The sequence below is a fragment of the Uloborus diversus genome, chromosome 7, assembly GCF_026930045.1.
Source record: "Uloborus diversus isolate 005 chromosome 7, Udiv.v.3.1, whole genome shotgun sequence".
Classification (NCBI taxonomy): domain Eukaryota; kingdom Metazoa; phylum Arthropoda; class Arachnida; order Araneae; family Uloboridae; genus Uloborus; species Uloborus diversus.
In genome coordinates this window covers 102,674,887-102,693,863 of record NC_072737.1, presented here as the reverse complement: position 1 = coordinate 102,693,863, position 18,977 = coordinate 102,674,887, and the positions used below count along the sequence as shown (strand labels likewise).

Below are 18,977 nucleotides of genomic sequence, written 5' to 3'. Positions count from 1 at the left end.
GTGATAGCTCTGAAATTTGCATGAAGCTGTGACATTTAGAAATATTTCTGTATCGATGATATAGCACTTTTTTCAAACGTACTGCATGGAGAACTAGGAGTATCTGTTTATCAAATTTCATGCCAGAAAATTTTTTACAGCAGCTGTTTTCTTTTGTGAAGATATACCAAAGAGCGCTTTGAATGACATATTTTACCAAGGTTTCATTATTTTAAAGTGAGGCAATGCAGCTGCTAATTTAAACCTGGGACTTCAATGCTTTAAATTTGTTCTATACTTGTTCTATTTCTTCACCTAATTTATCTTTTTAATTTTATTCTAAACCAACTTTGGTAATTATGCTAGATTTTTAAAAATTATTTTATTTATTTTTCATCATCCACTCTTTTCAGTTTCTACTTTGTTTTACTTTTTGTGATTTTCATGTTTTCCTTTATTTCTTAGTTTATATCGCCTCTTTTTTTGCCTTTCTGCAGCAGTCAATGCTATTTGTGCAATTTGTTTGAGGTTTATTAGCGAAAACAGAAATGTGACTGATGTTACTGTGACTGATGTTACATACTTTAAATAAGTTTTAAATAATTAAATTCAACTATTTCTAAATATTTAAAGGATTAATACTAAAGATATCATCATAAATGAAGAGAATATGCCATTTTATAAACTTGGGTTAGTTTTTGTTTAAGCAATGCAAACTTTTATACATATATTTTATTTGTGACTGATGTTACATTAGAGTATGAGCCCTAGTTTAAAACCATTTGCTACAAGACAATTATAAAAGTTTAAAGTTTCTTTGTTGGTCTAATCTCTTCCTAGATAAACCACATTTCAAGAAAAAATAAGATTGTAGACATAGCAATTAATTTCCTAAGTGAAAAAAAAAGTAACTTTTAGAATCGTTAATGCAACGACGCATGGGCACTGAAAAGTGTTGTCAAAATTTGCCTATAAAACTTATAAAAAATGTGCTGATAACTTTTTTCGCATAGTTTTATGAAAATAGTCTTTTTTACCTCATATGGAAGAAAAAAATTACTGATACAAGGAAGTTTTTTTTTACTGTGATGTCCCTAGTTTCATGGAACTGCCCCTTGGCGACGGCGCAATTTTGGTAACCCTACACCAAAGCTGATTTGCTATTCGTTTGGCCAATCAACCCTTTCAGAATTCACCTTTCGAAAATTGTAATTTATTTGTCCAATAAATCTTTTTTTTTTAATTCCGTAGAATAATATTTTTAATTTTCTCAAAGGTGATTTTTTTTCTGAAAATTGGCAACATATTGCGTTTTTTCAATTTTTAGATCTTCGAAACATTTTATGAAATTTTACATCGCGAAATGTTTGTCACTTTTAACTTTGTTAAGTTATAGATTAAAAAAATAGTTATTCATACCTTTTGGATGCTTTTTCGGAATGTGTTCGCAGTAAGTTATTTCCTTCGTGTTTCATTGTTCTATCTTAAATTTAAAATTCATTAATTATAGTGATAACTTGTTCAGTAAGTTAGAATTATAGGTTTAGTTATGATAACGTTCTCTGAATGGATCTTTTGACGTGATTTAACATATTTAGTAGTTCGTTCTAAGTGTTAATTAAGCAGTAAGTATTTTTAATGGCTTTTTCTCAGATTATTTCAGACTAATGTCGTGTTCTACCCAACTTTTACTGTTGTTAAATTTCGGTAGAAATTTATGTTTCATTTTAATGTTCCTTAGGAAGCTAAACATGTTGATAAAAAGTGTAACACCATGTACAGTGACTCCCAAAAATGTTCGTACACTTTGAAATTTTTTAGTAAAACCAAAATAACGCAAAACTGAATTTGAATATGAAGTCCAATATTTTTTCACATCATTACTATGTCATTCTAAATAAAACCTTGCAGCTTTTTCAAAATATTGACGGATCATCTTTTTGAAATGGGTCAAAACCCGAAGAGAGATAAATAATACGCCACAAAAGTCATCGTACACTCAAATATTTTCGAATAAATTCGTGATTAAAATTATCATATGTCGTTTTTTTTTTTCATTATTATTTTTGCACTGTGATGAACCTTAAAAGTCATTTGGCTTTAATTTTTGTTTATTTATTCCTTAATATTGTACTTATTACTTTAAAATGGCTGGTACACGTACAAAACCACAAGCCAAGCCTCATTCGAAATTTGAATTTTTCCCTCACAGTAGCGGTAAATTGGTTTGAAATGTATCTAAATTAGTTAATTTATTCCATTTTATAGTAAAGTGCTTGATAAAATGCTTCAAAAAAAAAAAAAAAAGAAACGGACCGAAAACAGGGTAAGAAAAGGTCAACCCATATACTAATATATGCAAGCAATTGAACATAGCCAATTGGCGAGAAATTCATAATCCATTATATGTAAACATACAGGGGAACCAAATGACCTTTTAATTTTCTACTACGGGCAAAGTCGTTTGGCTACCGCTCTAGTATTGAATAAGCACGTTTAAAAAAAAGAATCAGCATTAATTCAGTTCTTAATGTTAAAACGTTGGCATATATACTTACGGAATAGTTTAAAGCAGCTTGAGGGGTGTTTACTAGTGTCTAAAACAATTGTTTGGGTTTATCAAAAAGTCGTACACATATCTTTTTTCACAACGCTAAATTTTGACTAACGCGTAGGCTAATGGAACGCATGCATCACGAAAGTCGTGACTGCGGATAATGATGGAGCGAGTGCTAGTTGTTTTCCTTACATTGATAATGCGCTAACAAAGAAACACCTTTTACGGAATTGGTTTAGCAATACTGATAACTAAGCTTGCCAGATTTCTGAAGTTCAACTGGGACACCGAAATGCCCCCCCCCCCCCCCCCGCAGCACTCCTTTATTCAAAAAGTTACACAACTGTGGCTGATTTTTGGTATTTTATAGGGCAGGTTATTCTCAATGCTATGAACAAATGGTTACTAATTATGAAACTAAATAAGGGGTAATAAAAAATAACATAAGCAGATAAAATTTGAACATTTCATTTCTTAGCCGTAAATAATTGCAATTTATTTTAGTGAGAAAAAAACTTTTAATGAGGAATAAAAAATTGAACAATATTTAGATACACTTTTCATTTTATAGGACATTTTTAGATAGTCTCTTTTGGTTTTAACCTTATTGTAAAAATCCTCTCAAGCTAATCCGGTATTAATTTTAAAAGTCAATGCTACAAATGATGAAGTAGTTATCCTAAATAATCCTTCACAGTTAATTACTTTTAGACTGTTGCAAATTATGCCAATTTCTTCTGATGGCGCTGCTGCGCAGCCTATATAAGAAAGCTTGATTCGTCTGTTTTTTGGTTTTTTTTGTTCTGTTGTCCAGACAAGTGTTGTGGACCAAATAAAGTATGGTTAAGCAAAAAAGAGTCTAGTTTCTTGCGAGTAAGAATTGATTCGGAAAATGATTAATAGATTTTGGTGCATCGAGCCGAAAAGAATTGCTATCTGCTATCGCATTGGTGGGGTGAGTATTTAAAAATTGGTTTGAAAAATAGTAGGTTGTAATTTTAGTTGGGTTTAAAATGGCAGAAGGGGGAAAAGATGATACAAATATTGTTGCTGAAACAGATAATGTTGAAAGGTTGAAAAGCAGGAGAATTAGTCAGCGAAGGCAAGTTACTAGGCTAGTGGGAAATATAGAGTCTTGTTTGGATAATCCGAATATCTGTTTAGATGTGTGTCAAGCATTATTAGAACAACTGTTGATAAAAGATGAAATTTTAACTGGTTTAGACGTTGAATTAGAAAATAGTTTAGAATTAGACGAAATTGATTCTGAAATACAACGTATTGATGAATATAAAGAAAAAATAATTATCGTTAAAATCAAGTTGCAAAATAAAATTAAATCTCTTACAAATACGAACGATACAGTTAATTTGAGGAATAGTACTTCAGAGCCACGAATTTTGCCTAAATTACCAAAATTAACAATTGCAAAGTATTATGGTGATCCGGCAAATTATTTAGATTTTTGGAATCAGTACGAAAGTTCAATTCACAACAATCCGTCTCTCTCAGATGTTGATAAATTCTCGTATTTGAAATCTTTGTTAGGCGGAAGAGCACTTGCTTGTATCAAAGGATTCGCATTTTCGAGTGAAAATTACAAAGAAGTGATTAAATTGATTAATAGTACTTTCGGACAAAAAGATGTCTTAATCAGTGCGCATACTTCTAATTTATTAAATTTAAGTCCAGTAAAAAACTCGAACAATTTAGCAGGATTGCGTGATTTGTATTTCGAATGCCAAACGCCAATCCGATCCCTTGAGTCTTTAGGAATCAAATCGGACAGTTATAGTACGCTTTTATCAACTATTGTAATAAAACTTTTTCCTTCGGATTTAGCATTAGAATTCAGTAAAAATCACCCAGATAGTAGTCATTCTTTGGATGAGTTAATGTTATTTTTGTATACTGCAATAAATGCTAGGGAGAAAACTTCGCACATTAGCCCTTCAGAAACTAGTGCTTATAGTAAGGGAAGCAAACGAAATTTTTCATCGAAACAATACGGTGTAGATAAATTTCAAAGAAACAGCTCTTCAGCTACGGAATTGGTTGTTTCGACAGAATCTGAGACTTGTGTCTTTTGTAACGTTTCAAATCATAAATCGGAGCAATGCAGCTCACTAACATTGGATGAAAAAAGAAATAGGTTGATTAGCTCAAATCGATGTTTCTTATGTTTACAAAAAGGTTGTCGAATTAGATTTTGTAAAAGCGGAAAAGTTTGTACGTTGTGTAGGAAACGTCATAATCAAGCTATTTGTTTCAAACAAGAAAATAAGAGGGTAGGTCAAAATGAAAATAAAATTCGTAGTGCTAACAAATCCGAAGTACTTGTAAATAGTAGCGAGACTATTTCTAATTATATAGCGGATAAACAGAAGCAAGGTGTACTATTGCAATGTATTAAAACAGAAATAATCGGGAAAGATTCTTCTGAAGTAATTTTTGGTATTTTCGATAATGGTTCTGAAAAATCTTTCATTTGCAAAAATATTTCAAAGAAATTAGGTTTAAAAGTGTTAGGTACAGAAAACTTAAGCATATTTTCATTCGGATGTAGTATTCCAAAGCAACAAGTTTGCAAAAGGGTCGAAGTGAATTTAAAGAATTTAGTAGATGGGTCTAGATGTTGTATTGAAGCATTAAAAATCGATGAAATCTCGAAGGGAATGATAAGTTTACCTAATGAAAATATATTGAAAGATTTAAACTCGATGGGTTACACTTTAACATACAGTGTGGATGAGCTAACGTGTAATAAGAAAATATCGCTGCTTATAGGAGTAGATAATTATTGGAATTTAGTTCATAAAACTGAGCGATTAAATTCGTCTTTGGTGGCGATAGAAACAGCCTTAGGTTGGTCTGTACAGGGAAATTTAGACAGTAATACGTTAACTTCAGTGAATTTAGTCCTTCATTCAGATGATTCTATTTCGTCTGAATTGAAACGATTTTGGGAATTGGAAAGTTTAGGTATACGGGAAATGAAAGCGAATGTTCTCGGTGTTAGGGAAAGGGAAATCTTGAATGATTTCAGTAATTCTATTCAATTTTCAAATGGGAGATATTGTGTGGAGTTGCCGTGGAAACCAGAAATGAAGGAAAAATTAGCCGATAATAAGGAAAATGCAGTTAGGCGTTTTCAGGGGTTGATTAAAAGTTTTGGAAATAGTCCTTCATTTTTTGAAACTTATAAGGGAGTGATTGATAGCTATCTTGGAGAAGGTATAGTCGCAGTTCCGTCATTAGATAGGCTGTCATCTAATCAGGGATTTTACTTGCCTCACCATGCGATAATTCGTGAAGACAAATCGACACGTTTGCGAATTGTGTTCGATGGCTCTGCTCATGAGGATGGACAGTTTTCACTAAATGAATGTCTTTTTAAAGGACTGAATTTATATCCAAGTCTTTTTGAGCTGTTGCTAAAATTTAGGCAAAGTAAAATCGCATTTACTGCTGATATAAAACAAGCATTTCTACAAATTGAGATATCCGATTCGGACAGAGATTTTACTCGATTTGTTTGGAAGAATGATTTAAAATCAGAAGAAATGACTGTGCTTCATTTTAATCGCGCTTCATTTGGACTAAAACCCAGTGCGTATCTCCTATCTGCAACCCTGAAATATCATTTTGAGAGACTTCGTGAACAATATCCTAGCACTTGCGAACTATTGTTAAGCTCCATGTACGTTGATGACCTGATTGGGGGTCGAGAAGAAGTAAATGAAGCCTTTCAGACTTGTATTGAAAGCATAAAAATTCTGAAAGAAGCTGGCATGGTGCTTTGCAAATGGAAGACTAATTCGCGCGAATTAATTTCTCTGATGAAAGAAAACAATATTGACTGTTAACAATCCGACATTAGACTCCAGCAGTATGATTCTTCTTCGAAGGTGCTGGGTCTTATTTGGGATCCAGGAGAAGATGTTTTCAGGTTCTGTATGAAAGAGCTATCTCGAATTCTAACCTACCGTATCAGCACAAAGCGGTTCGTTCTGCAAGTGGTGGGTCGTATTTACGATCCTATAGGATTTCTCGCGCCTTATATCATCATCGTGAAGTGTATTCTTCAAGAAATTTGGAGTTCCGGTGTTGATTGGGACGAAGAGCTGCCGAAACCATTGGACGACAGGTGGCAGATGTGGTGCGATGAAGTTGAGAACTTGAACAGTGTAAAGATACCCAGATGTTATCTGTATGAGTTAAAAACTGATCATTTTTAAAATTTTGAAATTCATTCTTTTTTAGATGCATCTGTTTCTGCTTATGGTACTGTATTATATTTACGTGCCGTTGCACAAGATGGTAGAATTGTTACTAGTTTTATTTGTTCTAAAAGTAGAGTAGCACCCCTTAAATCCCTTACATTACCAAGATTAGAATTAATGGGTGGAATATTGTCAGCAAGATTAGTAAAGCAAGTAAGTGATTGCTTAAAATTTAATACAAAATGTTTTTATTGGACAGACTCTACTATAACACTTTGTTGGGTCAAAAGTAATTCTTGTAAATATAAGCAATTTGTAAAAAATAGGGTTGAAGAAATTCAAAGGTTAAGTGATCCTAATATGTGGTTCCATTGCCCTGGTAAACAAAATCCCGGCGATATAGTTAGCAGAGGCATGTATTCAGCAGACCTGGCAAAAAATAGTTTGTGGTGGAACGGACCACCATGGTTACGACGACCATCTGAGTGTTGGCCAAACATGAGTACAGAGGTCGAACATGATGTCGGAGATCTTGAGTTTCGTAAAGAGTTTGCAAGTACTGTACAAAATAGTTGTGTTGTAAATCCTCCTGAATATTTATTAGATTTAAATAAGTATAGTAGTTTGACAAAAGTGTTAAGAATAACTGTGTTTGTTAAACGATTTATTGCTAAATTGAAAAAACATGTATCGAATACAGGAATTATTTCTGCAGTTGAAATGAAAGACGCAGAAGATTCCTGGATTAAGTTTGAACAAAATGTTGTCTATTTTTCGGAATTACAATGCATTAAAAATGATAAGCAAATTTCTAAAGCTTCTAGTCTTTTTAAATTAGCTCCCTTTTTAGATGAAAATAATATTCTACGCTTAAAGGGTAGACTGGAAGAAAGCCAGTATTCAATAGATGAAATTCATCCTATAATTTTACCAAAACAATCTAAATTAATTGAATTGTTAATTATTAGGGAGCACAACAAGATATTTCATGGTGGGGTGTCTGCTACCCTTGCCAGAATTAGACGTAAATTTTGGATTCCGAAGGGTAGACAAATTGTGAAAAAGGTTATAGGGAGATGTTTGATTTGTAAAAGGTACTCCTTAAAACCGGCAAAACAAATAACGGCGCAACTGCCGCAAAATCGCATAATTGATACTCCTCCCTTCAGTGTGACAGGAGTGGATTTCACTGGTCCAGCTTTTGTTAAATCTGAAAAAAGTAGCCCACAGAAATCTTACATAGCTTTATTTACTTGTAGTGTAACAAGGGCAATTCACCTTGAATTAATCACGAATATGACTACGAAAAGTTTTATTTTAGCATTAATAAGATTTATAGCTAGAATTGGTAGTTGTAAATTTCTAATTTCTGATAACGCAAAGACTTTTAAAAATACAAATGACATTTTAAAAGGGTTTTCTAAAATTGTAATAGCTAATGAAGTTAAAGATTTTATTGCTTTAGAAGGCATAACATGGCAATTCATAGCCCCTCATGCTCCATGGTGGGGTGGATTTTATGAAAGGTTAATGAAAAGTGTCAAAGATCCATTGCGAAAAACCCTTGGCAGAGCGCTACTTAATTTTGAGGAAATGTCAACTATTCTTTCGGAAATTGAATTTGTTTTAAATAACAGACCTCTTACTTACGTTACTAACGATATAAATGAACCAAAGCCCTTAACTCCAGCCCATTTTTTGTATCCAGGACAAGAAAACCCTAGTTATCCGATCTATTTTGCAGAAGTGTTTAGTGAAAATTCAAGTAGAGAAAATTTAACTAGAAGGAAATTATTCATGACTAGAATTCTGCGTGAAGTTTGGCGCAAATTTAAACAACAATATCTTCTTCAATTACGCAATGCTCATAATTTCTTAAATCCTCTGCCAGAAACTAATTTGAAGCAAAATGATATAGTATTAGTTGAAGGGTTAGAAAAATCAAAACTACTTTGGTCACTAGGTGTGATTGAAAATATATTTATTGGTTGTGACGGAAAGGTACGTTCCTGTATGGTGCGTACTACAAAGGGACTCTACAGAAGACCAATTCAACTGCTGTATCCCTTTGAAGTTTAAGTTTGTTCAATTATATTAATTTATCATGTTTGTAAATTTATTCTATTATCTTGAAGTATTAACAAAATTTGTTAAATTGGTTACTATTTGTTGATTTAATATGAACATTTTAATTCTACGAGTTTGTAAAATTTAAGTTTGCAACACATTCAATTAGAATTAAGATTTCAGTTATTATTTGAACTTTTATGTGTATAGTGTACAGGTGGGGTGTGTTGCAAATTATGCTAATTTCTTCTGATGGCGCTGCTGCGCAGCCTATATAAGAAAGCTTGATTCGTCTGTTTTTTGGTTTTTTTTGTTCTGTTGTCCAGACAAGTGTTGTGGACCAAATAAAGTATGGTTAAGCAAAAAAGAGTCTAGTTTCTTGCGAGTAAGAATTGATTCGGAAAATGATTATTATAGACCTTTTTGGTCATTTGTAATGATACTTATCTTTTTTCGGGACGTGAAGTAAACCGGCCAGGACACCGGGATTTTGTAAAACCCTCACTGTCCCGGTCAAACCGGGACGTCCGGAAAGCCTACAACCAGGGCTGCGGAGTCGAAAGGAAAATGACCGACTCCGGCTCCGAATTGAGCTATGGGAATTTCAAACGTTTGAGTCCAACTCCAACTCCTTCACTCCAAAACTAGTCTGACTCTGATTCCACAAGCACTGGTCGAGTCTCGAAGGTAAAAATGACTGACTCCGACTCTTGACATTTTAAACCTTATAGAGTCCCAATTTCAACTCCGACTCTTGGAATTATAAACCTTTGGCTCTCGTTTCCAACTCAGACTTTTTTCCCTCTAAAATTATTCCGACTCCAATTTAATTTTCTTTTTCTTGGTAGCCACTGAAATATAATTGTGAGGTACACAAAAGTAGAAAAGATAGCATCAAATTTCTTCATTTTAGAAATTTTACCAGTATTTCTCTACTTTGTGAGTTACGTATTCGTCTTTGTGTGCGTGTGTGTGTGTTTACATAGAAAATAAGAAATAATAAGGTATAAAGTCAAGAATGGTGTTATAAACTGAGTTACTTATTACGGTGTTACTGCCAAGCGGGTATTTAAATGCTATTTGTTTCTTAATCTTTATTTTTTTCCGTTTCAGTACGTTTTTGGTTCCTTGCTCCAAAGAAATACTACCTACCGGTTGATGCACCATGTCTGGCTTAAATCTGCAGATCCAGTAAGTTTGCCAGTTAAGATTTTTTAAACTTTTTGTTCACAGTTTTGGCATTTGTAGAAACCAACTTCGAGGATAATTTTGTGACTTTTCTCGAGTCAAAAAATAACTTAAGAAAAGTCATTTTGAATGCTTGTAGGGCTTATAGATATTGATAATAATAATTATTGTTGTTAAGTGATGTCCCCGACATTTTAGAAACATTTAATTTAAAGATTTTTTTACGTAGTCTTTTTTTATAAAAAAAAGAAAAGAAAAGAAAAAAATAAAGAACATTTTAAAGGAAACACTTTCGGCAAGAAGTAACCAATAAAACCTACCTGCCGCGCAAAAATCATTGTTTATTGCAATCTGTAGAATGACATCCCTAATTCAATAACGTTTGCGTGAGGGGGAAAAACACAACTTACAGATTAAATGAATGAATCAATTAACGAACGTTTTTTATGCACAAAAATTGCAAATTACTGCAGACACGCGTTTCGGTGTTACAAGGAACATCTTTTTCAATGCAAATAAGTGTGAGCTTTTGGATGAAAGGTCATCATGCAGATATAACACGATCACGACAATACATTTACGGTCACACTCCTTATATCTTCCTTATTTTATTTCTCAATGCATTGAATGTTCAAAGTACAGTTAATAGAGTCCAGCTTTGACAAAGAAAATTTATTTTTAAGAAAACTACTTTTTTTCTTTTTTTAGTGGGGGTGCGTCAGGCTATTTAGCCTTAAGCAGACCTACTGCGACCCCCCCCCCCCGATACGGCATCCATATGCCACCATTAAGGCGAGGATGTCAATGGCAAGGATTATTTTGAAGCCCAGTTCCCACCAGATGGAAGCACATGGGCTCTCTTTAATGCGAACCTGCATTTGGGATTCAATTTTGCCGAGGGAATTCAAAGCCAAACGAATAACCAAGGGATCTTTTAAATTTCGCATAATCATGCGACATGGACGCTAACTGTTTTCTGCATCTCAAAAATCCACCGAATGGCCTCCTCGGGTCAGAACCTGGGACCACGGCGCAGAAGGCAAACACCTTACTAAAACATAATTAATTACTTTCTTACTTTGATGCTTAGTTCAAAAAGTTTTTTTTTTTCTTTTCGTAGTTCAAAGAAGAATTAGACTATTTTCAAATTCGCACCAGGTACTTGCGAAACCAGAATTTATCTTCTAGGTTGAGGGTTTATGCATAACAATCTTTATATGGAAAAAAAAACAGACATATTAGGATTGGAAAATATGTACTAAAACAAGTCTCGGTGTAGGGGGGAAGGAGGTAAACCTCAAAACTACCCTCGAGGAGCCCCTGAGAGCTTTTTCTTACATAGACGCCATTTCTGAATTTCGTTAATAGCGCCGCCTAGATGCTTTTGGCTAATATTGTAAGAATAGAAATTTAAAAAAAAAAAAAATTGACTTGATTTGGACGAAAAGAAAAAAAAAGTTATACATAAGTTTTATATTATAAATTTTCTCTATGGCTTTATTTTCTAAAGGAGGTGTAGCTGAAATTGAAATACTACCTTGGAAGTGTTTTCTTAGGTTTCAGAAATAACGCGACAAACTAACTTAGTTGAGGCTAGAACCGCTATATAGATAGGAAGACGCATCGGCTAAAGTTTAGCCATTTCGGATCGGATTTTTCACTGTTGCGCTGCTAGGGATACCACAGCAGTTTCAGATTTCACCAAATTCGCCGAAAATAATATTTTATGTAATAACCCAATTCACGTGCCGCTCTGATAATTGCTCGCAGTGAACAATCACCAGACGCGATAACTCGCCAGAAAAGACAATCACTGAAACACGCGCTCCGATCCAAAATTGCTAATCTTAAGCTGATGTGTCGGCTCGTATATATAGGGGCCTTAGCTGAGGCAAATCTAACCTGGCAGCATGGTGAAGGCTACGCAGATCCTAAACTCAGCACTACGACGCTGCCAGATTAGGTTTGTCTTGACTATATAGATGCTCCTTGTATCATATTAAAAGCTGTCGTAACTTAATAGGGGTTTATCTGGTTCTGTTTCAGGATTCTACAGAGGATGAACCAACACCCAGTGAAGTATCTGAGCCAGGTACATCGGACGAGGGGGCGGCGGCGGTGCGCCCCGCCGCCTTGCTCGTCGAAGATCTTCCGCCGCCACCGCCGCCCGTGCACCGCCTGTCACGCCGCAAGTCAGACCTCTTCCCCCGCATATCGGCCAAAGCTGCGGCACGCAGACAATGCCCTACCGCAGCCAGCCCCGACGACATTGTGGAGCAGATAACACTCAGCAAGTGTCATTGGGACTGCAGCAAAGGCAGAGGTAAGGACTTTTCGACCTTTCTTTTCGATCGAAACCGTTTGGGAGCAATTGACTTTTTAAAAGTCATTTCATAAATCTATATACATAAATGGCTACATCTGTACGCAAATGTGTCCGGGGTAAGCAAAACTACTGGACGGATTTTAACCATTTTTTCACCATAGATAGCTACATTATCAGGAAGCTACATAAGCTGTAATTTATTCCTAAAATCCTAGTTTGAAAAAGTTATGATGGAAAACAGTAAATCTTATTTCATTTCTCCATTAAATGATTAAATATAAAACCCATTGTTACAAAAATTCGTTGCCTTACAACAGCAATATTAATAATAATCATAATGAAAATTTTGAATCAAGACTTCTAGAGCAAGCATAAAATGTGTTCACTAGGGCTGGGCGATATACCGATATATCGTAATATATCAGAGTATATTTAGTACTGCGGTAACGATATTCAGATTTTAATCTGTCTGATATATTGAAGAATCGGACTTAATTAAGAACTAATTTAAATAAGGACTTAAAAATACATATTCATTCATATTTCTTAGTGCTTAATGAGTGGATCATGCCTGCCTATTCCTCCTGGTTTAATAGAAGTTTTACGGATTTTCAAGCCTTTTTTCGTTGACCTGATCACGAGAAAAATTTGAGTATTTTCGTACTTTGCAGAACAAAAAAAATTGTATCTCGCCAATTTTGGTGCTACGAGCGTTTTGTGGATCTGGAAAGCAGCGCCGCGCCGTATTTTAAGTAACCAAATGATGATTTTATTAATGCAAATCCACAGTTTACGTCAGATTTTTTCCAAATATGGCAGAGAGGTCCTTTGACGCTCAAGAATTCACATTGGGCAGTTTTCGTTCGCAATCGGAACTCCTCTCCCCCTCCCTACGGTGGTTTCCTTTTATGAATCCAGTTTTCGTTGGATCTTTGTCAAATTTGGCACAGCGGTTCTTTGATGCTTAGGAATTTTCATACGGAGTTCTTCGCTTGCCGATGAGAGGGGGGGGGGGGCGAAAATACCCCACGGAGTTTTTCCTTATGCAAATCCAGTTTACGTCGGATTATTTTCAAAAATTCTGCAGACAGGTCCTTTGCTGCTCAAGAATTCATTTAGGGTAGTTTTCGTTCGCAATGGGGCCACACCCCCTTCCACAGGGGATTTCTTTATACAGATCCACAGTTTTCGTCGGATCTTTGCCAAATTTAGCACAGTGGTTCTTTGATGGTTAAGAATTGTCATAGGGGTTTTTACCTACCTATGAGGAAAGGGGGGAGGGTGCGAATACATCCCACAAGGGGTTTTCCTTATGCAAATACAGTTTTCTTCGGATTTTTTTCCAAACATGGCGCAGCTGTCCTTTGATGCTCAGGAATTCACAATTTTTTTCCCATAAAAATGGGGTGTATGGAAACCACTTGGGGGGGGTCGGCAGAAAATCCAGAATGCTTAAGAAAAAATCCAATGATGTCTAAATTTAAATTTTAAGTCATAAAATTGTGCTTTCTACGCATTGACGGGAAATGTATGTGCTATTTTTTTTTCTTCTTTTTAAAACCGGATTGTTAAACATGTGTCACTAGCAGGGTTGGCTTTTTGCCGGCAGAAACTGGTTTTTGCCCTGCCAGTGGCAGAAACTGGTTATAACCGGTAAAAACCGGCAGAAACTGGTAGAAACTGGCAAAAACTAGAAAATGTTTTTAATAGCTCTAGTAATTACTTAATGACAGGCAATTAAGTAAAATAAAAAATATAACCCCATTTCGTCATTTCAAAAACTTAATATAATAGTTATTTAAAAATTAGTGTAAAAATATGTTAAAAAACAAGACTGACATTTCCAAAGCAAAGTAAAATGTATCATAGTTGAAATTGCTATGTGTTAAAAATTTTAGCCTTGTAATGTTGTAAGTAACAAATTTTTCAGTTTGTTTATAATTATTTGTTTGCATTCAATATAAATAAATACAGATTTTTTTTTTTCATTAAACTCTAAAATTCAGGAGCTTGTCATTTTACACTTAATATAACTGAATAAAGCTATTCTCAAAGAACTCCTGCTGCTGAAACTTACTGTACTGATTTAGCGGAAAATGCAATAATAGAGCTTGAAACGAAATATGACTGCAAAGTATTATCTTTAGTAACTGACAATGAACACAAGATGGAGTTAATGAGGAAAATTATTGAAGAAGAAATGCCATCTGTTACAACTTATGGGTGTTCAGCTCATTACTTATATCTTCTTGGACTGGATATCACACCAGATTCTCTTATTAAAAATGTGGTTTCAGTCCAGAAATATTTCAGAAACCATCACAGGCAAGGAGCTTGGCTAAAGGAGTACCCAAAAGCTGTGAAAACAAACATACACCTTGTAATACATGGTGGAATAGCCAGGTGGACTGCTTAGAGTCCTTTATGAAGAATCGTCCATATTATTTACAAATACTAGAAGAATATGAACATGATATTCATGACAAAGGCATTATTCAGATTATAAATAATCAGATGATTCACAAAGAAGTTAAACACTTGCTGCTGCAGATAAAACTCTGGATTCAGTTCAAAAAGAGAACTGCTCAATTGCAGATGCTTGCGATGCTTGGGTTCATTTAACAACGCTCTTACGTGTGCTTTTGAGAAGGAAGTGATGCACAGATTTAATCAAGCAGTTACTGATAACCATTTACTAGCCTATATGCTCCATCCAAAGTATTTGGGAGTAAATTTATCATGTAATCAAGAAGAAAGTGCCCGAATTTTACTCACAAATATTAACCCTGATTATGTACCTTATACCATAGCTTTACAAAGCAAATTGGCCCCTTTTCCCGAAACCCATTTTTCCAATCAAGTTATAACAACTACGCCAACTACCGCATGGTGGTTCAATTTGAAAAAATGTGCTATAGATGAAAGTTTTGTGAATCTTGCTTGCTTTTTGATGATAATGCCAGCTAGTTCTGCTGGGATTGAAAGAATCTTCTCAAATTTCTCCTTTGTGCACAACAAATTGTTTAGGTTTAGAAACAGCGTCAAAACTTGTATTTTGTTACAGGCTGCTGCAGTGTGAAAACAATGTAAAATTTGATTTTGAATGGTGATAGTGTTGTAAATAATATGTATTTGGGTTAATATTTAATTATTTTTCTTATACATTTTCTATTGTATGTCAGGAATTGCATTTATGTCATTTTTTGAGTTTCTGCCATAAATGTGGCAGAAAGGGGTTTTTGCCATGCCGGTTTTAACCGGTTTCTACCAGTGGTTTTTACCACCTCGGCAGAAACCTGCCAACCCTGGTCACTAGACGAAATTTTGTTTTCGAGGTAGACCGTGCAATGTCGGGTAATGCAGCTAGTGACATATAAATTAAAGTTATATTTCATAGTTCTCTGTGCTTAAGGGGGAATGGTGTGATAGTTTCCAAAATTTACAGCTGCATTCTTTAAAGAGATTTATTATTAGTATTTTACTTAATGTTACTCAACTAAGAAGTAAAGTCTTAAAGCAAGAGCTATTAATTGACTAAAAATAAACTAGTTAAGAGGTCAATATGAAATATAGTTCAAAGTACATTCAAATTATTGAGACTACTCAAATTGAAAGATTTAAACAAAATATTGAATTGAATATTTAAAACTTTTTCGTTGCGAAACACTTTTGTCATACATTGAGCTGTACCATTTGTACGCCCCCCCCCCTCCCACCTCCAGGAAAGTTTTGAGTTAGAGAAATAATTGTATTTATTATATTTGGAAATGTTTTTTTCCCTCGATATAATATGCTCTGAACTGTAACCTTTGCACCCCCCCCCCCCCCCCAAGAATATATTGATATATCGATGTTTGGAGAGCGATATATCGCAGTATTAAAATTCTGATATCGCCCAGTTCTAGTGTTCACTACAAGCCAATTACCTGGCGCTGACGTTGCACTTAATTCAACAAAAATAGTGATTTTTTTTTCCTTTGCAAACGCTACTTTTTGTACAAAACGGGGAAGATAGGAAAGTTTTTTTTTTTTTTCTTTATTTTTGTTATGGAATGGTCGGTTAGGTTAAAATAGAGATGGGTTAGGAAATTTTGAGATAGGTCGTATAAGTAGATAGAAGCCGCAGTTGGGGGCATTCTTGGCGAAAAAGGTGAATGGCACAAAACAGAACTGGATATAGTTATAGAAAAAAATTTATTCATATTGATAAATATAGGTATAGATTGATTAATACCGCAGCGAACTTTACTAAAACAGCCGCTGAAGACGGCAAGCTTAGCGTAAAAAGGTGAATGACAAGTAAGCCAAACAGCCGCCATAGACGGCTGCTTGCATAGAAAGGGTAATGGCGTAAAAAGGCGAACCAGCTGGTCGCCGCAGATGGCTAGTAAATAAAAAGATTTAGAAATAAAATGTTCTGTAGGTAGCATAAAAGCAAAACGTTTTGCATTTCTTCTTCTTCTAAATTTATGCCACTTTTTAAAAATACCTCGCGCATTCTTTTAGTTCACTTAGAACTGGTAGTTTTCCTCTAAGTAAATGCTTACGATCGCAAACAAATCAAAATAATATTTTGAACTGACAGGCATTTAAATAAATTGCCATTTTTCGTAAATTTTCGGGAGATTTTCTCAATTTTGAAAACATTAAGTTTTTAATTTGGGTAAATGTATACTGTGACAAAATATGCATTTGCACTTTATAACTCAGTGAGAAATTCTTTAAAAGATGAAGTTTCATTTTCTGTTCAGGATACGAAATGATTGTATAGATTCACCCTAAGATTTAGTTTTTTTTAGATTTTAAAACATAAAATCTGAACCATAAATTAAAAATGTGCAAGCCAAAAATTTCAATAAATAATCGTAAAAATGGACGCACATTGTTGCAGTTTGGTTAAGAGCATCGATAGAGAACGTTTCATTTAAAAACATTACATTTTTCAGTTTTGGTAAAAAGAAACACTGCGAAAAAACTTGCATTTGTACTTTATATACTACACCCAAAACCTGTTTTTATGCGGTGGATAGGGACCGAAAAAAAAATCGCATAAAAAAAATTGTTCGAAACTTCACGAGTAGCTTTAAAAAGTTGTTTTCGCAACGCAGTTAAATAATATTTTTTTATGCGGTGGATAGGAACTGCATAGAAAAAGTCTCATAGAAAACAACCCAAAAGCTTACAAAATTGTAATATTTAAACGAAATTAAAACAAACCAAGTGATAATTTTTGCCGAGTAGTCAGACAAAATTTCTCGAATAAGGAAATTTTTGGGAGGTCACAGTGACTTCCCATCGGGATGCCTATGTCGTCACTTGAAAGATACTACTTCGCATTCGTTTAAAAAATAATTTCGCCAATTGAATCGTAATCTGATTGAAATTTTAATATACCGCGCAAAAAAAAATTCTACAAAAAAAAATCACCCAAACCAAAAAAAAAAAAAAAATCGCACCAAAAAAAAAAAATCGCTTAAAAAAAGACCTTATAAAAACAGATTTGGATGCATAGAGAAATTCTTTGAATGGTTAAGTTTCAATTCTTGTTCAGGATACAAAAGAAATTGTCCACTTGTGCCCTAAGACTTCTGGTCATTTTTAGATTCTAAAACATCAAGACCAAAGCATACATTAAAAATATACACGTCAAATATTTCAATTGAAAAATCGCAAAACAGACGCATGCTGTTGCAGTATGAACAAGAGCATCGATAGAGAACGTTTCCTTTTTTTCCCTAGAATAAAGTTGCAACTCATCATTTTAGCAATTTACTTTTTTTTTTCAAGCAATTATTTACTTTCTGAAAATGGCGGTTTTACTGCGAAACCATTTTGGCACAAAATTGGTGAAAACATGTTTTAGAGCATCTTGGTAGTCGGTGATGATCCTGATTGCTTACGGGAAGGACGCGTTTTCAGAAGCGGAAAAGCCAGTTTGTTACGATCGAGTCTACAATTTAAATGATAAAACAAAAATGTTAAGTAAAAATTAAAAATTGAAACTAAAACCATATTTCTGCAATTTTCTATATAGTCTGTTTTTTTTTCCCCCACTACACTGTGCCACGTGGGTCTAACGGGTCTGTAGATGTTGCATACTACGTATAATGAATATATTATGACTGTATCACTGCTTGGCGGTTGAGCGCTGATTTGTCTGTCGATTTGACCCGACCAGTAAGCGTTCAGCTTTTTAGTACTCTTTTTCCAAGGAGAGTTTCGTTCTCTAATTTTTCCTTATACACTATGCATGTTTTTTTTTTTTTTTTTTTTTTTTCATTAGGGGCACATCATCCTCGTTTATCAGAATATTATTTTTAACCGACTTCAAAAGAGGAGATTATGATTTCGTCTTGCGACTTTTTATGTGTGTTTTCGTATTACTTGAAGAATACTGGACCGATTTGAAAAATTCTTTTTTTGTTCTAAGGGTATACTTTCCAGATGATCCCATGTTAATTTTGTCTGGATCTGATGAGGGGTCCCGAAAAAATCTAAGAAACTTTAAATTTCCTACGTTGTGGCTACGTAGAACAGCTTTCGTCACTGCGCTATACGTCCCTCCAGGTCACGTGGTTTGGCGTGGACGGTGAATTTCGACGGAGGAATCTTGTCTTGAACAATTTTTAATTCTCAC

General features: G+C 34.4%; 1 protein-coding gene across 2 annotated transcripts in view; it reads left to right on the top strand.

Moving 5' to 3' along the window:
* Positions 1–18,977, top strand: part of LOC129226053 (uncharacterized) — a 103,268-nt gene that overhangs the window by 47,044 nt on the left and 37,247 nt on the right. For both annotated transcript variants that reach the window (XM_054860633.1, XM_054860634.1), the window contains exons 5-6: positions 9,940–10,017; positions 12,061–12,337. In XM_054860633.1, the coding sequence (XP_054716608.1) occupies positions 9,940–10,017; positions 12,061–12,337 (355 nt within the window). The remainder of the gene's footprint in view (positions 1–9,939; positions 10,018–12,060; positions 12,338–18,977) is intronic.